Source organism: Centruroides sculpturatus, unplaced genomic scaffold (assembly GCF_000671375.1).
Source record: "Centruroides sculpturatus isolate CEXI.00-Female unplaced genomic scaffold, Cexi_2.0 scaffold113, whole genome shotgun sequence".
Lineage (NCBI taxonomy): Eukaryota > Metazoa > Arthropoda > Arachnida > Scorpiones > Buthidae > Centruroides > Centruroides sculpturatus.
In genome coordinates this window covers 901,225-920,649 of record NW_019385770.1, presented here as the reverse complement: position 1 = coordinate 920,649, position 19,425 = coordinate 901,225, and the positions used below count along the sequence as shown (strand labels likewise).

Below are 19,425 nucleotides of genomic sequence, written 5' to 3'. Positions count from 1 at the left end.
TCCATTCTTCTGCAATTTTATCCACTACGCCTCTGTAGAAGTATATTCTTACGATTCGAAGATATACAATTCACCTCATTTATCATTAATTTAATATTTATTCAGTAAACTATACACATGTATAAGTTTAATTAACATTAATTAAGTTATAAACTTCAATTATTGATTAATTTGCATCTCATAATTCGTTCTAACAATTACTTATTATTCATGGTAAGCGCTCAAATGACTGATTTTGGTATACATTATTTATCTAAAAGTTAAATTAAAGGAAGCTCAACTGACAGGGGAGATCTACCTCACAGGAGTATTTTCTATAAGAAAGTAGTCTTTATTTAGGTGTTAGACACGTGAATATAACACGTGACTAGCCTGTTATTCGGGTGCGAACCCACGACTAACTTGGCTGGTTACATTCAGTACTCTAATTCAAATTTACTAGGGCCTCACGAAGCTCTAACGCGTCACTGGGCCCGACCCTTAATAATCTAACGATGAATTGAGAGTGTAAACCAATTTCGAACCCGAATCCAAGATGAAAATTCACAATTATCAAGAATACGTTAATAGAAAATCATAGAAGATTATCACGCAATTGGAGAACCAGGAGCACAGGTAAGGGGACCAGCAGGGTCGATAATAGAAAGGCCCAAAATTTACTTTTACGCATAAGAAACGTAACAGAAACCTATTTAAATTAGTGTTTCTTATTATAATTTAAGAAAAATTCTCTTAAGTTTGTTTAATTTATATAAACTTGCAGTGTGGCCCGAAAGTTAGTTAACTTAGGTGTATAGTTTTATGACCGATTGAAACTAGAAGATACCGGGGTATGTTGTATTCACACGCTTCGTCTGGGGCGTTAACTGACTTTTGATCCACCCCGTATGAAGAAAATCCGTTTGTAATTAACTAATTTCCTGTATTCATTTCTAATTTTCAGATGTTTTACATAACAGTATTAACAGCTGGAGCATTCCAAATCAAAGATGTTGAACAATCTTTAGGTAAGAGGATTTTTGAATTGTGAATGGTTCTGTTCCACCTCCCCCTTTATCCGGATATATACACTCAATTATTCTACCTACTATCTTCTAGTGTTAACGTAATGAAGTGATTATTCTCTCTTGTCACTTTTATCGTCTTAAGTTAAAGAATGTTTCACAGGTCATCTTTATCCGAACATAAAATTCGTTCAAGCGCTCCTGAATGAACTGAATCGATAAACTTGTCATGAAGAGATAAACAATTATTATTTCCTTTTCTGATATATTTAATTCAGTCGAAAGTAAAGAATGGAATATATATTTTTTTCTATAGAAATACTTAAGATAATTAGAATTTCATTTTTTTTTAAATAGTTAAATACACTGTACTCTTGCTAATCCGGCATACTCCAGTTATAATCTCTCTCTTTCTCTCTCCCTTTCGTGTATATTTCTTTTATAAATATATAAATTTGTAATATTAAATTTAATTACAATTTAAAATTAAAAAGAAAAAAAGGAAGTTACAGCTCGAAAACTAATAAATAATGAAGGGCGACGTTCATTACCATCGAGGCCTTTCGCACACTTTGTTATCCAGCACGTCTGAGAAGAAATGGCCGGATTAGCAAGAGTCCGGTGTAGGCTTTTTGTTTTTATAATAATAATATAATTTTATACCAGAATTTTCTTTATTAGCTTGTGCATTTCTTACTTTAAGGAATAATTTTATTACCTTTCTATATTTACAGCTCTATTCATACTAACTACATTGATGCTTATTTTCTCAGCACTATGTGTTCTAACTTCTGTATTACTACTCATAGGACTATGTGTGGTAGGTAAACTCTATTGAGTTATGTCCAAAAGAAAATTTCTATTCTCCAAAATTATATACAGATAATATATTTTTTATATTAATTCACACACACACACACACACACACCAAACAATATATAAAAGACAGATAGAACACAGAACACAGTGGCTGTAGTATAGTAAAGTGTAACATGGGCTTTACTTTTAATAGTACAAGTCAACCCCCTTATAACACTGTTGATTTTTCCGTTTTATATGAATTCCATGTTGTACGAGTCATTTAGATTTTACAAATACGTGTGCCGGGCTGTAAACGGCTGACGTATTTGTAAAATCTAAGTGACTCGTACAACATGGAATTCATATAAAACGGAAAAATCAACAGTGTTATAGGGGGGTCGACTTGTACACTATCAATATTAAAATGTACTGTACAATAGTATAAAAGCCCAGGCCAAATTCTCTTCACAGTACACGTTAAAGGGGTATTATAAATGATAGAAATAGGTTTACTTTTAATATATACAGAATATTTGGCAATTTAGCCCGCCATTCGAAAAGTTTGGGCACCACTTCTTTATACAATTAAATGATAATATAAAGAGGATTTTAAGTATAATAGGTATGCTGTAATTTCATTTAACTATCCTTTTCTTCCTACAGTTTTATATGCAAAAGAATTAGATTTAATATTTTATAAGGATCATTTATTTATATACTAAATGGCATTTTTTTTTCCTATTTAACTCGTAATCTGTTTCTAGTTTGACAAAAAGTTTTCAGTATCAACGTTTCGAGTGTCATTTACTGAGTTGTTTGTCTTCTGAGATAGGACAATCGTCTGATGTTGCTGCCATGGATCGTCGCCGTTACTATGACAACCTTATTGGATATCATCCTCGCTTTCTATCTCATCAATGATACAGTAAGTTTAATGCAGAAAATAGGGAGATTACTAATTGTAACTCCTTTCATTATTTCAGCTTTACAATTGATTTTCTAGGGATAATTAGTAAATTAAACAATATCGAAAAGATATCCTTTCACAGTTTTACTGATGAAAAGGTTAATTTATATGTTACACTAATGTATCGATATATTAAATCTGGGTTAAAAGATAAAAATGTAATTATAATTAATTTTAACATCGTTGAACGTATTGAAGTGTCTTAAAGTTAAATAAATTAACTACAAGTCGTTTAATACACAAGAATTTTTATTGTTTAGTAAATTTAGTATCAAATTATTATGTTCTAATCGATTTTCAATTAATATAAAATCATTCCAATGTTATTTTGTTTAACTAAAAATGACTTTTTTTTCAAGAAAAACATATTTTGTTGACCTTTCTTGTGTTAAACATATTTTTTTTTTGTTGACCTTTCTCTCGAAAAAATATATCTTCTGTTGACCTATGAGAAAGGTCAACAAACAATGTTTTTCTCCCCTCTCATGTTGACCTTTCTCACGAAGACATTTTTATTGACCTTTTTTTTTTCAAAATACATTTTTTGTTGACCTTTCTACACGGAAAATATGTTTTTCTTGACCTTTCTAGTGAAAAAAACATATTTTTCTTGATTTTTCTAGTGAAAAAAAAACATATTTTTCTTGACATTTCATCCAGAAAACATATTTTTCTTGACCTTTCTAGTGAAAAAAAAACATATTTTTCTTGACTTTTATACACGGAAAATATACTTTTAATCTACTTTTCTCATTAAAAAAAACATTATTTTGCTCTCTTTTCACGCAAAAAATATATTTTTCGTTGACCTTTCTCACGAAAAAAAAAAAAAAAAAACACTTTTACTGATTTTTATCCACACGCACACACACGAAAGAGATACACATTTTTATTAAAAGTGATCGTCAAATATATATTTTAATCATTTAAAAAAAAAATAATAATAATAAAGCTTAATCAAAATCATTTTTAAAGCGTAAACAGTGTTGACGCATCATCAATCAAAAAATTTAGATACTTATTTTTTTTTATACTTTACGCTTAACAGATAATTTACCAAATAGCAGAATGGTGTAATAAATAACACTGAAGCATCAATGAAAAAGGGCGAGTTTGTGAATGAAATATGGAAAAGTATAATGAAATAAAAGAAAAATAAATTAAATTCTGATTATTATTATTTTACAGAATTTGGATATTATAAAAATTATATTATTCATCATCGATTTCGTCATGTGTGGCTTACACGTAAGTATTATATTTAACACGTAAACTTGATGATTTTAATGTTTATTATATTAAAATCTTCTTTTTTTTTCCTTCTTTTTTAATTATTTAGATCTATTGTTTACTGTGTGTCATCTCACAGTATCAAGATTACTTGATAGGAAGAGGAAGAGCAGGAGCCGACAACGGAAATCAAGTAAGTAGGTCATCTCCGGTCAACACACCTTCGACCGGTATGAACACTTTGTTTTAAGACTTCTATTTGTTACGACGTCAAAATTTTACGACAAATAAAAGAAAATTATGACATAATATATATATATATTTTTTGCATACTTTCTCATTTTTTCTTCGGTTAAAGTGGAGAAATTTAAAGGTTGTAAAGAGATATAAACATGGTTTTTCTTTTTTTTAATTTAATTTTTAAAGGCTGTACCACCGGTAAGATTCTTAAGCAATATACCAAGTCAGCATAATGCACCTCAGGCTATGTCTAAATCTCAGAATGGTGCACCTTCTACAAGTCTTTCGACATCAACCACAACATCTAGCTCGACTACTACAACGAAGAGTTTCCATCCAACAGATCTGAGTTCTATAACTGAGGAACCAAGTTCGTACGAACCTTCAGATGTCATTATTAATGAAGACGATGCTTCAATTCCTCATCAGAATCCTCCGAAAAAGATAAATCAGATGTCTACGGGTATATAAATATTAGTTCTATAATTTCTTTTTCTTTTGTAAGCTTAATGACGAGAGGTGAAGTTAATCAATAATACTAGAGTTTAGGAAACTTAATGAATTTTGAAACTTGTAACTTTTTTGTTTTTAATTTACTATTAATCTTATTGTTAAATTAGAAATATGGTAACTTACACGCCACCATTGGGTGATGTAAATTACCTTTTAGTTAGTTACAGTCGACCCCCTATAACACTGTTGATAATTCCGTTTTATATGAATTCCATGTTGTACGAGTCACTTAGATTTTACAAATACCTGTGCCATGCTGTGAACGGCTGACGTATTTGTAAAATCTAAGTGACTCGTACAACATGAAATTCATATAAAACGGAATTATCAACAGTGTTATAGGGGGGTCGACTGTACATCAGTAAGTGGTTCGTGAGCATAATGGCGTTTATATTTCATCTTACTTGTCGCTTTTTCTTTAATTTAAACACCTTTTTTTTGGCATTTTATAATACAATTCTAGCAACTATTAAAGCGTGAATCTGCTGCTTTTGACACCCAAACTTTTGTCTGTCCTGAACAGATTAAGCCTGTACGGGTCTCTTATTAAACACTGCAATTAAATGCCCTCTTAGTGTCTACAGGAGGTGAAGTATTAAATATATATATATACTGTATAATTATTAAATTATTTGTGAATTTAAGAAAAAGGATAGGAATTGGATAGGAGGATGATGTAGGAGAGAATTGAGAAAGAGAAGAACCTATAAATAGAAAATTACTCAATGATAATCGACTTATTACTCGCATTGTAAATATTAATAATACACACCTGAATCATTTCATTAAGTTAAAATTTCAAAGTAAACACTAATAAACTGAAACAAATGATGTAGAATTGAGATTTAACGAGATTCGATATATAAATGGGATTCTTAAAACCTCTTGTGTATATTTACTTCTACAATATCCGATATTAAGTTTTAAAAGTTTAATGAATTCTTTCTCTTCGGCTTAAAAATTTTCTATTTTTTTAATATATATATATTACAAATTACATATTAAATATTAATTATATATTAATGAATTTTTTAAAGTTCAAGTAAAATACTTTAATTTTTAAAATGAATTTCAGTTAAATATATAAATATCATTGTTTCTAAGCGTATTATTAATTCAAAATATTAATATTTTGATAAATAAACATTTACTTTATAATTATAAAGATAATTTTATAAGTATTTGTGATGAATTACATTGTTAAAAATTAAAGTAACGATTTAAAAGAAGGAGTAAGAATATTATAACTTTAAAAAAAAAACATTAAAAATTCGATTTTTACTGTTTTATTTATTTATTATATTAGAAAAAGAACGAGATTCTTCTACAAAATCAACCAACAAAGGAGAAAACGAAGAAATGCATCCAAGAAGATTATCAGCAACTCATCTCTTAGAAACAGAAATTGCTCATAACAATTCCGAAATGGCTCATATGATATAACATTTTTTGTAATGTTAAATTAATATAATACACTTAAATACTCGTTTTGTTTAAGTATATTTCTCGAAAAGAGGATTTAAAGCAGTAGTTGAGCAGTTTTGATGTTGCGTGCTGCTGTTGATGACACTAAGAACTTCGTGAACAACGATTAAGCTCTCGAGCTTAACACTAAAAAAAAAAAAAAAAAAAAAAAACAGTTTTAAGACACGAAAATGCTGAGAAGTTTCAGACCTTTACGGTTTTTATAAAGATTATTGCCAGATTTTTAAAGAATTTTTAAGAAATGGATGCTATTCAACATATCAAATCTATTATAAACTTCTATGAATCTTCTATAAGTGTAAACCATAATCAATCTTATAAATATTAACCTTTTTTTCCCATAAATTTAACTTAAAATAAGGTTTAAAATCCCTAAAAATTTAGGAAAATTTTAATGGTTCACTTCTTTTTTTGGACGTGTACTTATACTTTTAAATATACTGGAATTTTTATTATTTAAAAGATTTATCTTATAAAATTTAAAGAGATTAATTGATAAAGAAGTTTGTAAGGTATAGAATGAAACTTTTTCTATATAGAAACTGATAAGAGTTGTTCTCTTTACGAGGCAATATATATTAATTTTTGGGAGTAGTACGTAATTATGACGTTTGGGAGTGGTCTTGATTTAATCGCTTATATATAAATCATCGCCCACTCCCAAAATTAATTATTAATATAAACAGTAATGTCTTTTCAATATCATATTTAAAAAACAAATCAAAATGTAGAATTTCATGTTAGTTCTATACAGTATTATACATTAAAAAACAGGAAAACAGTTAATGAAAATTGCTTGTGGAAAATGCTTGTTGTTATTTATATTGGAATTTACTAACTTGTAATAATTTGTTATAAAATATTTCACGATTTTAATATATATTATAAGAATTAAAACGTGTATAAATATAACTTGAAGAGATACAAAAGACAAAAATTTGCATAGATGATTCTCTCTGTAATTTAAATTACATGCCAACTGGAATGAAGGCTTTTATCTTCAATTTAAGAAGATTTGAAAATAAAATCTTTGTTTAACAATGAATTTTACAGTTTATTATGATAAAAAAATACTTAAACTACACTCCCAGTAAGTAATTTAGACTTGTAGACTATTCATTTACACAGCAACTCTTCATCACTTATTCTTCTGCAGCATCCTGATTACATTATCCAGCATTCATCCTTCACTCCTCACTTAATAGATGCAGGTGATACAGGCAACGTTTATAATCACACGAGGAGTAAAGGCAAATTATAATAATTTTTAAGCTAGAGTTTATTTAGGGCCATTTTTTTAATGACTCGCCATTAGCATAACGTAAGAATTAGGGGGAATTAGGGAGAACGTGTAAAACTATATTCACCCCTTACCACTGATGCTGTGAATGAAAAGTGAGCTCTTATATATTGTATATATATGTTTATAAGTGCGTTATATGTATTTATTTTTAAAGTTAAGGGAGCCAGGACCCTTCTGGGATCCCTCAGGACAGGGCCAAAAATATTTGAAAGGGACATTTATGCAGAATTTTTGTCTATTGTATTATCTATTAAGTTTACTAATCTCTAGTCTTCTATAGTTATAATTGTTAGAGTTTTATGAAAGAATAAAGAGCTATATAATTACGAAAATTTAATTATTCAACCAGAATTGCCTTGGATAAATTTGTATTTATTAATAATAAAATGTTCTTTATTTCTTTGTTAACTTTTTATATATATATTTAGGAGGAGGAAAAAAAATAGTTTTATATTAGATAAAAATTTAAATTTTCATAAAAATAATTCAAACTTTCCACTTTGTATTTAAAAGAGCTTAAAAGTGATTTAATTAATGTAATGCTGATGTTAATTATGTTCTAGCAAAATTAATTAAAATTTAATATTTCTTAATTAATTGTATATTCGCTTCTTTTATGTAAATGTAATAAAATTTAATTATTATTTATTAAAAAATTTTTCTCTTAATTATAAATGTTTATAAATAAAATATTTAACATTTCTACTTCTAATTGTGTTTTTTTTTCTTTATGTTATTTAACTCTTAAATTCGTAATTAAATCACTTAAATATTGTAAATTTAATGAATTAATTAATGAGGTTTCAAGTCGAGAGATAAAACGAGTTGAATCGTCTTAAAAAAAATTCATCTAAAAATTAAGGGGCAAATTATTAGCGAAACTCTCCGCTAGGGTACTTTTGGCGCTTTGTACCTGTTTGATTTTCTGTTACCTTCGATAATTATCGAGGACATTATGTAAATTTGGCTGTTTCGCACAGCATCTGAGAAGCATCATCAAAATTACGTTGGCCGCCGAATACAGTGTGCAAAGCACTTGAGGACCACACTGAGCAGTTTTCTCCTACACAGCAAAGTCTTTATTTACAATATGAAGTGTTGTTAGCGGCGCCAAAAATGCCACAGAAGTTCCTTTCGGTACTAATTTTTTTTAATTATTATGAAGATAAATTAGAAAAAAAATTACGTAATGAAGATAAAGGGAATTAGTTTCCTTTATCTTCGTGGAAGCTTTTCTCAAAGAAAAAGATAAAGTTCAAATTTAGGATTAAGAATAAATGAAGTGGAATAACTATAGAAGTAATGGTAGAAAAAAAAGGAAATAAGTCTATCACAGATAACGAAGATGGCTAAAAATTAATCAAGATTTTAAAGATAACCATAGAAAATGGTAGCTTCAACGTGGATTCTTCTAACTACATTTTGCAATTTGCCAAAACATTTAATCCAATTAAAGAATAAATTGAAATTAGTACACAATCTAGAAGTTTATTTTTATTGAAAAAAAACCCCATAAAATAATGTAAAATTATAACGCTTAACGAAATTTCTTACAATGGCACAATCATGATCACGCGTGGCTTCCTGATCATGAAGGTCCTTTGTAACCACCATTTACTGTTTTCCATTTTTAATTGCTGATATCCTCGATTCACACAGTTAATCTATCTTTATCTGGCACTCATTACATCTTCATTTTTCTTATTACATGGCACACGTGTGGCCGAGTGGATCGAACACTAGTCGCTGGTTTGTGGGGATTTTTACATGCACAAGTCTATGCACGTGAAGAAAACCGGAAAAATTCACGTGGCCAGCTTGTTGGCCAAACCTAAACCCACAACTAGTGTTTAGTGGTTTTATCCAGTTGAATTGTAAACACTAACGCGAAGTGTATTATCAACACAAGATTGATTCATGATATATATTCGTGCACAAGCTTGATACTGTATGTTATACTATATTAAAACTAGTGTTTAATCAATATACAGTGTAATAATATATAGATTGTAAGAGAAAGAATTGAAAGAAATAAAAAATAGGAGCAATTTTTTGGACGTGTCCACGAAACCAGTGACATAAGAAAGCTGAAAAACATGTGAAAGATGGCCTTGATTCATGGTTTTTTTTTTTGTTTTTACTCGTATAAAAATGGTTTCCAACCGTATAAGAATGCCAATAGGATGCCCAGAGATCTATAAACAGGCATCCAGATCACGTGAAGTCACATACGAAATTTACGAAGGTGCCACTGACTTTCTTACGTGTAAGAACTTTCGAACCACTCCGTATTAATGCCAGGAATATAAACAATAAGAAAGAAAAACTCACAATAGATCACAATTGATTTATCGAATAGAACTTTACACCATTCAAAATTTATTATAACATCATAAAAAAATAATAAATGTAACTTTCAAAGGTAAAATGCACAGATCAAATTTAGTTTTTGCACTTTTTAGTTGATAAGTAAGGTATAGAAACAAATTGTTAAAATAATAACAATACTTTATCCTGATGGATAGCCACAATTTCTTTGTCTTAAACCTCCGTTTAAAAATATTTTTCGGCTCTGTAAATCTATTTTTTTTTAAAAGTTATAAAGGATTTACTGCAATGGTAGATTAATATCCATTATTATACTAACATTTCTCTCTAGGAAAGTATGTAACTGTAAAGCTATTATTATTATTATTGATACTAGAAAAATTTTACCTTAAATAATGTTTGAAAAAGGATAAAAACTGTCTAAAACTTATTATTGTAAGTAAATTATTAGGAATTTTGAACTCACCATCATATATTTTATTTAGAGAGATGATAAAGTATTATAATTAATGAAAAATAAGCTTGTTTATCCATATATTTCTGTATTAAGTATGTAATTTTAAATAATAATAATAAATAATATTCTAAACATAACTTTTAATGCTTCCTACACCTATTTTAAATTTATTCTAGTATCTAATTTTATAATATTTCGATCCAAGTAACTACAAGAAAAATTGAATTGACAATTCCGTTTGATATATTTGTTACTCGATTCACAAAAGCCTGTTACATGGTGTGATTTCGTTCAAAGGGTGACCTGATTATTACCACGATTTCTGCTGCTCCAGTTCTTCTTTAAAGAATGTTGTATGAAACTCCGAAAGACTGCTAACTTCTGATACAGGGCAACGTTTTCTTTCTTAACACCATCAGCAGTAACAACTATTTTCTAACAACTAACAGGAAAAGTAAAGAAATGTAATGAAATTCCAGTTAGCTCTTTCTTTCAGTGACGTTGCACTTCTTTACAGCAAAAACATAAGATTAATTCTAGAATAATTAATTTAAGCAATACAGTAACGGTTCCAGATGGGTATTTAAAGAGAAGGAGGATGTTTACAACTGTTTAACTTAAATCAGGGGGTCTCCGCGATGCCTCACTCCATGATAATTTCTTTGGTTTTCCCACTAATAAACGAGATAATTTATATATATATATATTTTAAAATCTCTGTTTAAAAGACAATTAAAAAGGGTGCGGGTTATACTCCGATTTTAATTTACAATTACAAACTCACGCCTGTACAACAACAGCTGCTCCATAACTACGGGTTATTCGAATGTTTTAATTTTGTTTTAGCAACTTTTGCGTGCAATTAAGTTTCCATTTTAATTATTTAAATTAAATTAAAAATGTAAATAAGACTACGACGTGATGTATAACCCGCGGGTTATCTTCGTTTAAAATACAATTTGAGAGGATGTTTTTACACAATTTAAAAACAGAATAATCTATTGTTCTTTACACTAAAATTTCTTAAAATATTATTATAATTTATTTATATAAATTTAAAATATTTTAAAGCTTATATATAACTCATAACATCATTAGAAGAGCTGATTAGCTTTGATTCATTTGTCTTGTAATAGTTGAACCTGTGTAAGCCGGATTTCTTCAGGTTCTGTTTTCGACAGGTTTTACTAAAATAATAATAAAAATTTATTTAAAAAGAAAAATATTCTGTCAAAATTTATTTTATTTCATTTCATTTCGCTTTTAATTTCATTAAAAATTGATTAAATTTTATTATTTATAACGCGTAAGTAATTAGACAGAGTCATACAAAATGAGATTTTTCCATTAATTTTAATAAATTTTATAGAAAAATAAAGATGTTAAATAGAAAGAGAATGTTGCGTATGATTTATTACAATACTTTTCTTTTAATAATTCCAACGATATCAATTTTTATACCTAATGAAATAAAGGAAATGAAATGTAATATGACAATATTTCTTTTGTTATCTTCGCTTAAACTGTGTATAAATTTCCTCCTTTGATTAATGTTTATGGCTTCTGTTTTTTTTTCCTTTTAAATACAGTAATGCAGTGATTTAGCTTAGTTTTACAGGCACTTAAAATATAATGTATCATTGATATTTTTAATATTTAAAAAATTAAAAATTTATCAAAAAAATTTATTTAGTATAATATTTCCATTTGCTTAATTAAATTTATTTTTAATTTTTGTATTTATTTCAGATTAAATTTTTAATTTTCTTCTTCCACTCCTTCACCTTTTTCTGCTTCATCTCTATCTTCTTCCTCTTCTGCACTTTCTCTTTTTCATTTCTTTCTTCTTCTCTTCCTCCAGTTTTTACTTTTACTACTTCCTCTCTTCCTCCACCTCTTTTTTACCACTTCTTCTCTTCCTGCATCTCCTTCTTTTACTACTTTCCTTCCTCCACCTTTTTTTTTACCACTTCTTCTCTTCCTGCATTTCCTTCTTTTACTACTTCTTCCCTTCCTCCACCTCTTTTTTACCACTTCTTCTCTTCCTGCATTTCCTTCTTTTACTACTTCTTCCCTTCCTCCACCTCTTTTTTACCACTTCTTCTCTTCCTGCATTTCCTTCTTTTACTACTTCTTCTTTTTTACCACTTCTTCTCTTCCTCCACCTGCTTTTTTTACTTCTTCTTTCCTTCCTCCATCTCTTTCTTTTACTACTTCTTCCCTTCCTCCACTTCTTTCTTTTCTCTCCTCACCTCTTGTTTTTTCGATCTTTTCTTCCTCCTTTTTTCCTCTTTTTCTCCTCCTTACCCTTCTCGTTCTTCTATGAATTTTTAATAAAAATAATAGAAAATGTAAATTATATTATGCATAGAAAATGTAGGCTATTAAAGAACATCAAAACAATCATAGATGACTTATAAGAACATAAATCTTAACGTCAAATTAATTTTGTTTCTATTAACTGAAGGGAATGTGAGAGAAATTATGAAAGATAAATCAAATAAATAAATGTTTATATATTGTAATAAATATATGATTTTTATATAAATCATTTTGTTTAATTCTTTAATCAGGTTTAACAAGAGGAGTGCCAACAAAGCCACGTGTACTGGATTTCACACATAAACAAGAATAGAAAATTATGAAAAATTGCTTTTCTGTAAGTATTGCATTGTGGATTTTATATGTATTTCAATGGTGCAATACACAGTCAAACCTCGATATAACGATTACCAGGATGATGCCATTTAGAAAGGCACTTCCGTGAAAAACTAAGGTCCATCAGGAGTGTTTTTATACCTCATTACTACGTATATAATTACTATTGTTTAAAATTCTTCGGTTTAACGCCACACTCGATTTAATGTCAATTACGGAGATTAGCAGATGACGGCGCTAAATCGAATCTTGTGTGTATATTTAATAATTTTTATTTATAAAGTTAATTGTATTTAATAAAACAAGTGAGGTTTGAGTTCGACTATGAAAAACCCAGCAAACTCTACGTGCTATCATTGACAAGGTGCGAACCCTCGACTATTGTTCAGTGGTTTTATTCACTCTTTCACTGAAGGGTTTTCTATTTAAAATTTACACCAAAAAGATCCATTAATTAGCGCTTTAAGCGGGTGGCATTAATTATAAAGGCGTTATTTCGAGGTTTTATTACATAAGAGATTAAAAAACAATGTGAAATAAATTTATTCAAAATTCCTAATTAGAATTAAATTAATAAATTAATTGAAACTCTTCAATTTATATTCATTTAATTAATTTACAAGATTATGTAATTTCGAATTAATGAATTAATGAATGTAAATTGTAGAATTTTAAATAGATTTATTTAATTTTAATGTGTGGAATGTTTTTTTTATAATGTAAATTTAGTTAATAAGGGGAAGTCATGAAGAATTCACAAGTTCATGCAAATGGATAAGTCTTGTCTTCCATCCTCAGAGCCATAAAGTTTTCAGATATTCTAGCGTTATTTACATAAAACTGCGTAAATATGAGGTAAGATAACTTTGAAACAGTCTACGAAATTACTCAAAAGAGTCTTTTTACGAACAGACACACGAACGTGTGAAGTGAAAAGTAACTGATAACACAACACTACTGCTTCTCCCCAATAATAAACACAGAAAACTCTCTGTAAAATAGAAAATTCTGCAGGTACTATTACGTTCCGTTTTAAGCAGGTTCTATTGTATATTTCAGTATTTTATTAATTGTTGTTACATGGGCGATCTATCTGGTACCCCCTTCTCTTTTTAATAAGGGAGAACCTTTGGTTTGATGAAATTATGGTTAACTGTACAGTACAGTACATTATGTGTTACGTCAGTATGACGCCATTTTGAATTTCCCCACCACAAAACGTTGAACTGTTGTAGAAGAGCAGTGTTCTGATAAGGTAAACTTTGCTTACGTAAATTTTTCTGTGCATATAACCCCGTTATAGAGAAATAAATCTATTTGCTTCTGTTATAAGTACCAATTGTTGAATTTATAGAGATGAATTTAAGAATAAAAACTGACTGACAGGCAGATAGATTTGAACATTTGTAAATCAACATGTATTTGTCAAAACAAATGGAAATCACGTATAGAACATATTTATATACACAGAATTAAAATCAAAGTATCGATTGTTAAGAGACTTGACAACAAAATGGCAGATTAGTAAGCCATTTTAGTGTTATTTAAAAAAATAAAAATTACTTTGAACTAAGAAACTCCTCCCGAAAGAAAGGCCCACGTGCCATTGTAAAGATGACAGAGATTCTTCTTGTCTCTACCATCTGTCGTCTCTGTAATTATATAAAAAGTTTTTGACAAGCAATAATCATACTTAGTTGTTGGAAGATTAAGAGAGAGAGAAAAAAATTCTCTGATGGTGCAATAAAATATTTGAAATAAGTAGAGTATAAAAAATCAAGAAGAAGTAGAAAAAGAACTACTTTTGTGAAAAAAAGCAGGTGACTGAACACGTAAAAAGTAAGAAGTTTAGTCACAAATCTCGACACTGTCCTTCTATTTTCGAATACTGATCGATAAGAAATTTTATGCACGTGAGTTGGTACGTATAACACTATAGCTTCACTCCCTCTCGTATTGCATCTACGGTGAATACATAAAAAATAATAATACTATAAAAATTCTAAAAAAAACATGAAATTCTTTTAACGATACTTAGAGGTAATTATGAAACCAAACCTGTGAATAACGGACACTGGCAGGAAGAGAAAAAAAATGATCGTTTGGAGGTAATTTTGTATTCATTTCAAAAATAATGGCTGCTGTTTACGGGAAATTACATAAAATATGGCCACTGTTTGAAGGTTATTCTTTATGGACTTTTGTTTAAAAGAAAACGTTCCTGAAAAATGATCATTATTTAGTTGTGTCCGTTGTTGACAGGTGGCCGTTATTGGAGGTTCGATTGTATTTATTTTTACCTAACTTTATTATTTACCTAATCAGTCAACGTCAAATATGAGGGATTTTTTTCATTGTTTATTAATCAGAATAAGATAAATAAATTAGTAATTTATGTTACACGAATATAATTTCTCACAAAAATTAAATATATAGAAAAACTAAGCTAGAAGACATAAAAAAATATCTTCATAAATTCTCTTTAAGTTGGTTTGGCACATTGCTATGATTGATACTGATTGATGAAAAAGGTTTCTTCATCACTCGATGATCTTATTTCATCAATTGCATTTGCTAGATTTAATTGAATCAGACTTTCATGTTTCTTCTTAGAAGAGAAGACATAAACATTCTATTCAAAAGAAGAAGATATATATATATTATTTCATAAAAACTGTTTACAGAATTAACTAGAAAACACAATCAGAATGCCATACCATAGTAATAAACTTATAAAAAACATTTCTGATACAATATTATATGTATTATCTTAGTGTATTATCAGAGTAAACAGTATATTATCTCTATTAATTATTGACCCACCAGTGCCTGAATGGATAAAACCACTGAATACTGGTACTTGTTCGTGTGTTTGCTCGCTGGCCGCGTGGAGTTTTCCGGGTTTTCTTCACGTTTATAACACTTAAATGGGACCACTTTTGCATAGAAAGTTCTCTCCCTTTGAAGATATCTACGTTTAACATTGTCGTATACAAACAAATTTCATTATTAGTTTTGTATAAACGCGACAGACAAGTTAAAGTTCATTAAAAAGTTACACACAAACAATGTCTTTTGTTTTTCTTTTTTTTCAACAATTAATCTTTTCTATTCCGTCATTGTGACATATCAACACTTCCGTTTGACTCTGAAGATAACGATGAACAATGCTTATCTTACTTGTTAGCTTGGAAATCGATCCACCCAATAAATAAACGTGGGCGGTATGAATCGAAGCTCCGTTTTCATTTCTACCCATGCCCATTGTGGGTCAGACCAGTCCATAATGGGAGTAATTGTGATCACTTACACAATGTTAGTGTTTCATCTTCTCTAATCAAAGCCCTGTTTCAAGGGTGGATTGAGCGTGCAGGGCACAGCTCTTCGGAGAAGAGCTGTGCCCTGAGGGTTTCTTTTTTGAGGGTTTCTCCGAATAAAGCCGTGTACCTCAGGTGATACATACTTTTCTGCACCCCTGTAATGATTTCTGACCCTCTATTGCCCAGTTTTATTGTGAAGAAATACGGGGAATGGCCGGATTATCAAGAGTCTAGTTTCTAGCGTAATAATAATAATTAAAAAAATTTAAAATATCACCCGGTGTCACACGAGATAACACTACTGTAACTTTTAATATAAAATTTTATAATTCTGTATTATACAGCCGTGGCTAGAGATTAAAAAGTGTTGATATAATCTTGAAAAATGACGTTAAAAACTTATAAAATATGTATAATTATAATAAAAATTTATCCTACTACAACTATAATAAATGTTCTCTGTTAAGTGATAAATGGGAAGCTGTAAATAATCTTGATAAATTGCAGTAAAAAGTGATAAGTTGGGGGAATTTAAAAAAGAAAATTTATTTTATAATTCAATACTTTGTAATATACTATACGAGTGTTTAAATTTATATTAAACAGTTTGTTTATATTAATACACGAGTAATTTATCTGCAATTCTCTAGATAAATAAATGAGACTTAAATGATAAATAATTCTAGGAAATTTATTGCATTTTATGTATTTATCATAGACACGTGTCAAGCTTTCTCTGGAAGGATCAAGCTCTTCCTCCTCCTCAATGATCCCTTTTAATACTTCTTAATGGAGAAAGCAGTTGAAGACATAAAAGATCTCTTATGTTTTCCAGAAATAATACTTTTATTGAATATCTTTCTTTATTTTTTACAAATTGTTTCTCTCCTTTTCATTATAATCTCACTGAATAATTTTAATAAAGATGGGTTAAAATTATATTTATCTTGAAAAAAAGGGGTGGTGAGTAGAGAACTCACTGTAATCATTATGTGTTAAATTGTTTTAAAATTTCTATAATTTTATTATATAACACTATTTATGTTAATAGAAATAATGAAATATTATTAGACTTTTGTATAAGTAAATCCTTTGTAATGAAAATTCCATTTAACTATAAGAAACTTCTTTCCTTCCATGTAGTTACGTGAAAACATATGGATTTATATATGATATATTATATAATAAAGGAGAAATAAATAAAGATATATTTATATTATTCTGGAAGTAACAGCTTAAGTTATATGTTATAAAATATTATTAAATATTAACGAAGATATTTTTGGTGTGGTTGAATGAATAATGTATGGGTGTAACGAAGAAAGTAAATTGGAAGCAAATTTACTACTGTTATTACTTCTACAATAAATTATTATTTAAATTAACATTAAAAGATGATAGGAGAGGATAAAGTAAATAAAACCTTTATTTAAATAATAAGGAAGTTAACTATTAAAATTACCTTCCATCAAAGTTCACGGTGTTCACTTTACCTAATTGTGAGTTACTTAACATCAATACCAGCTCGACACATGAGTATATACACATTAAGAGGAAAACAGCGCCAAATTTCACCTAGCGGCTGAATTTTAAGTAAATTTTTTCTTGGAAATCGAAACTGTATACTCAGTAGAGTATACGTACAAAATTTCGTTATGATTTACCCAATTGTTCTTTCTACACAGAGCTCTGAATACCTACACTTTAATTATGATTTGCCTTTATATACAATGTTTAGAGTAAATTTATTAAAAGAGATGTAAATATAATCTTTCATAGATGTTTTATTTATTTAATTTAAGTATATACAGTCGACCCCCTATAACAATGTTGATTATTCCGTTTTATATGAATTCCATGTTATACGAGTCACTTACATTTTACAAATACGTGTGCTGGACTGTACGTTTAAAATAAAGTTTAAATTTAAAAAAAAAATAAAAAGAATTTACTATTGTGTATAAAATTTTTAATTAAAAGTGAAAAGAATGTTTATTTAATGACTATTTTTTTCACTTTTAAAACAAAATTCTTGTAATAAAATAAATTTTATTACAAGAAAGTTTCGAAAAGTGACACTCTATAATTTATTATTTCATTATTAAAGTAATAAAATGGTTAATTATTGTATAAACCAATTATTTAATACCTAGAATAATTTAATAGTAAGGTATTAATTAAGTATAGCATTAACATGTGTAAATTTCATTACCCATGTTGTCAGCCGGATGGATAAGTGGTAAGGTGTTAACTGCCCACGTGGGATTCTTCGTTGTAGAGTAGTTGCTGGATACGATTGAAAATGCCTTCATAGATTTTCAGATAGGCAGGGAGTATATTTTCGTCCCTATCTCTTTTCTTCCTGTCGAATAGGATAGAACGAACTTAGTGTTGAATTCTGAAAACCCCTCACATAACCTGCAATGTATACAACTTACTGACATACCAATATGAAGGATTCAGCATGAGAATACCAGTAGGAGGGATACCAGCACGAGGGATTTCAGCATGAATACTCAACAAGAGGAATTCCTGCATGAATACTCAGCAAGATGGATTCCAGCATGAATACTCAGCAAAGTGGATTCCAGCATGAATACTCAGCAAAGTGGATTCCAGCGTGAATACTCAGCAAGGTGGATTCCAGCATGAATACTCAGCAAGAGGGATTCCTGCATAAATACTCATCAAGAGGGATTCCAGCGTGAATATTCAGCAAGATGGATTCCAGCATAAATATTCAGCAGAAGGGATTCCAGCGTAAATACTCAGCATGAGGGATTCCTGCATAAATACCTAGCAAGAGGAATACTAACATGACAAATCGAGCAGGAAGGATCTGGTTACGTACGAATCCTGTCCAGCCTTTTCTAATTTATTATGATCAGTATATATTTAGGATCGATCTACGTCAGTTTACCCTATTGTGAATTTAATGGGAATTATTATGATATATTATGCAACTTACAATATGCTGTTTCTTCGCATTAATTAATAAATGAATTTATTCATTTTTTATTAGTTAACTACAAAAAACTGAGGAAGACTAAATTTTGTTGTCATGTAAATCATTATCTTGTTTCATAAAAAATAAGAAAAATAATTTCTCTAGGCAGGGT

General features: G+C 28.9%; 1 protein-coding gene across 1 annotated transcript in view; it reads left to right on the top strand.

The window, feature by feature from the left end:
- Positions 1-7,885, top strand: part of LOC111641974 — a 35,260-nt gene extending 27,375 nt beyond the window's left edge. Inside the window, exons 2-8 of the mRNA XM_023388233.1 lie at positions 944-1,007; positions 1,739-1,824; positions 2,638-2,730; positions 3,961-4,020; positions 4,112-4,195; positions 4,429-4,705; positions 6,062-7,885. Of these exons, the coding sequence (XP_023244001.1) occupies positions 944-1,007; positions 1,739-1,824; positions 2,638-2,730; positions 3,961-4,020; positions 4,112-4,195; positions 4,429-4,705; positions 6,062-6,198 (801 nt within the window). The 3' untranslated portion in view covers positions 6,199-7,885. The remainder of the gene's footprint in view (positions 1-943; positions 1,008-1,738; positions 1,825-2,637; positions 2,731-3,960; positions 4,021-4,111; positions 4,196-4,428; positions 4,706-6,061) is intronic.
- Positions 7,886-19,425: the final 11,540 nt, after the last annotated feature.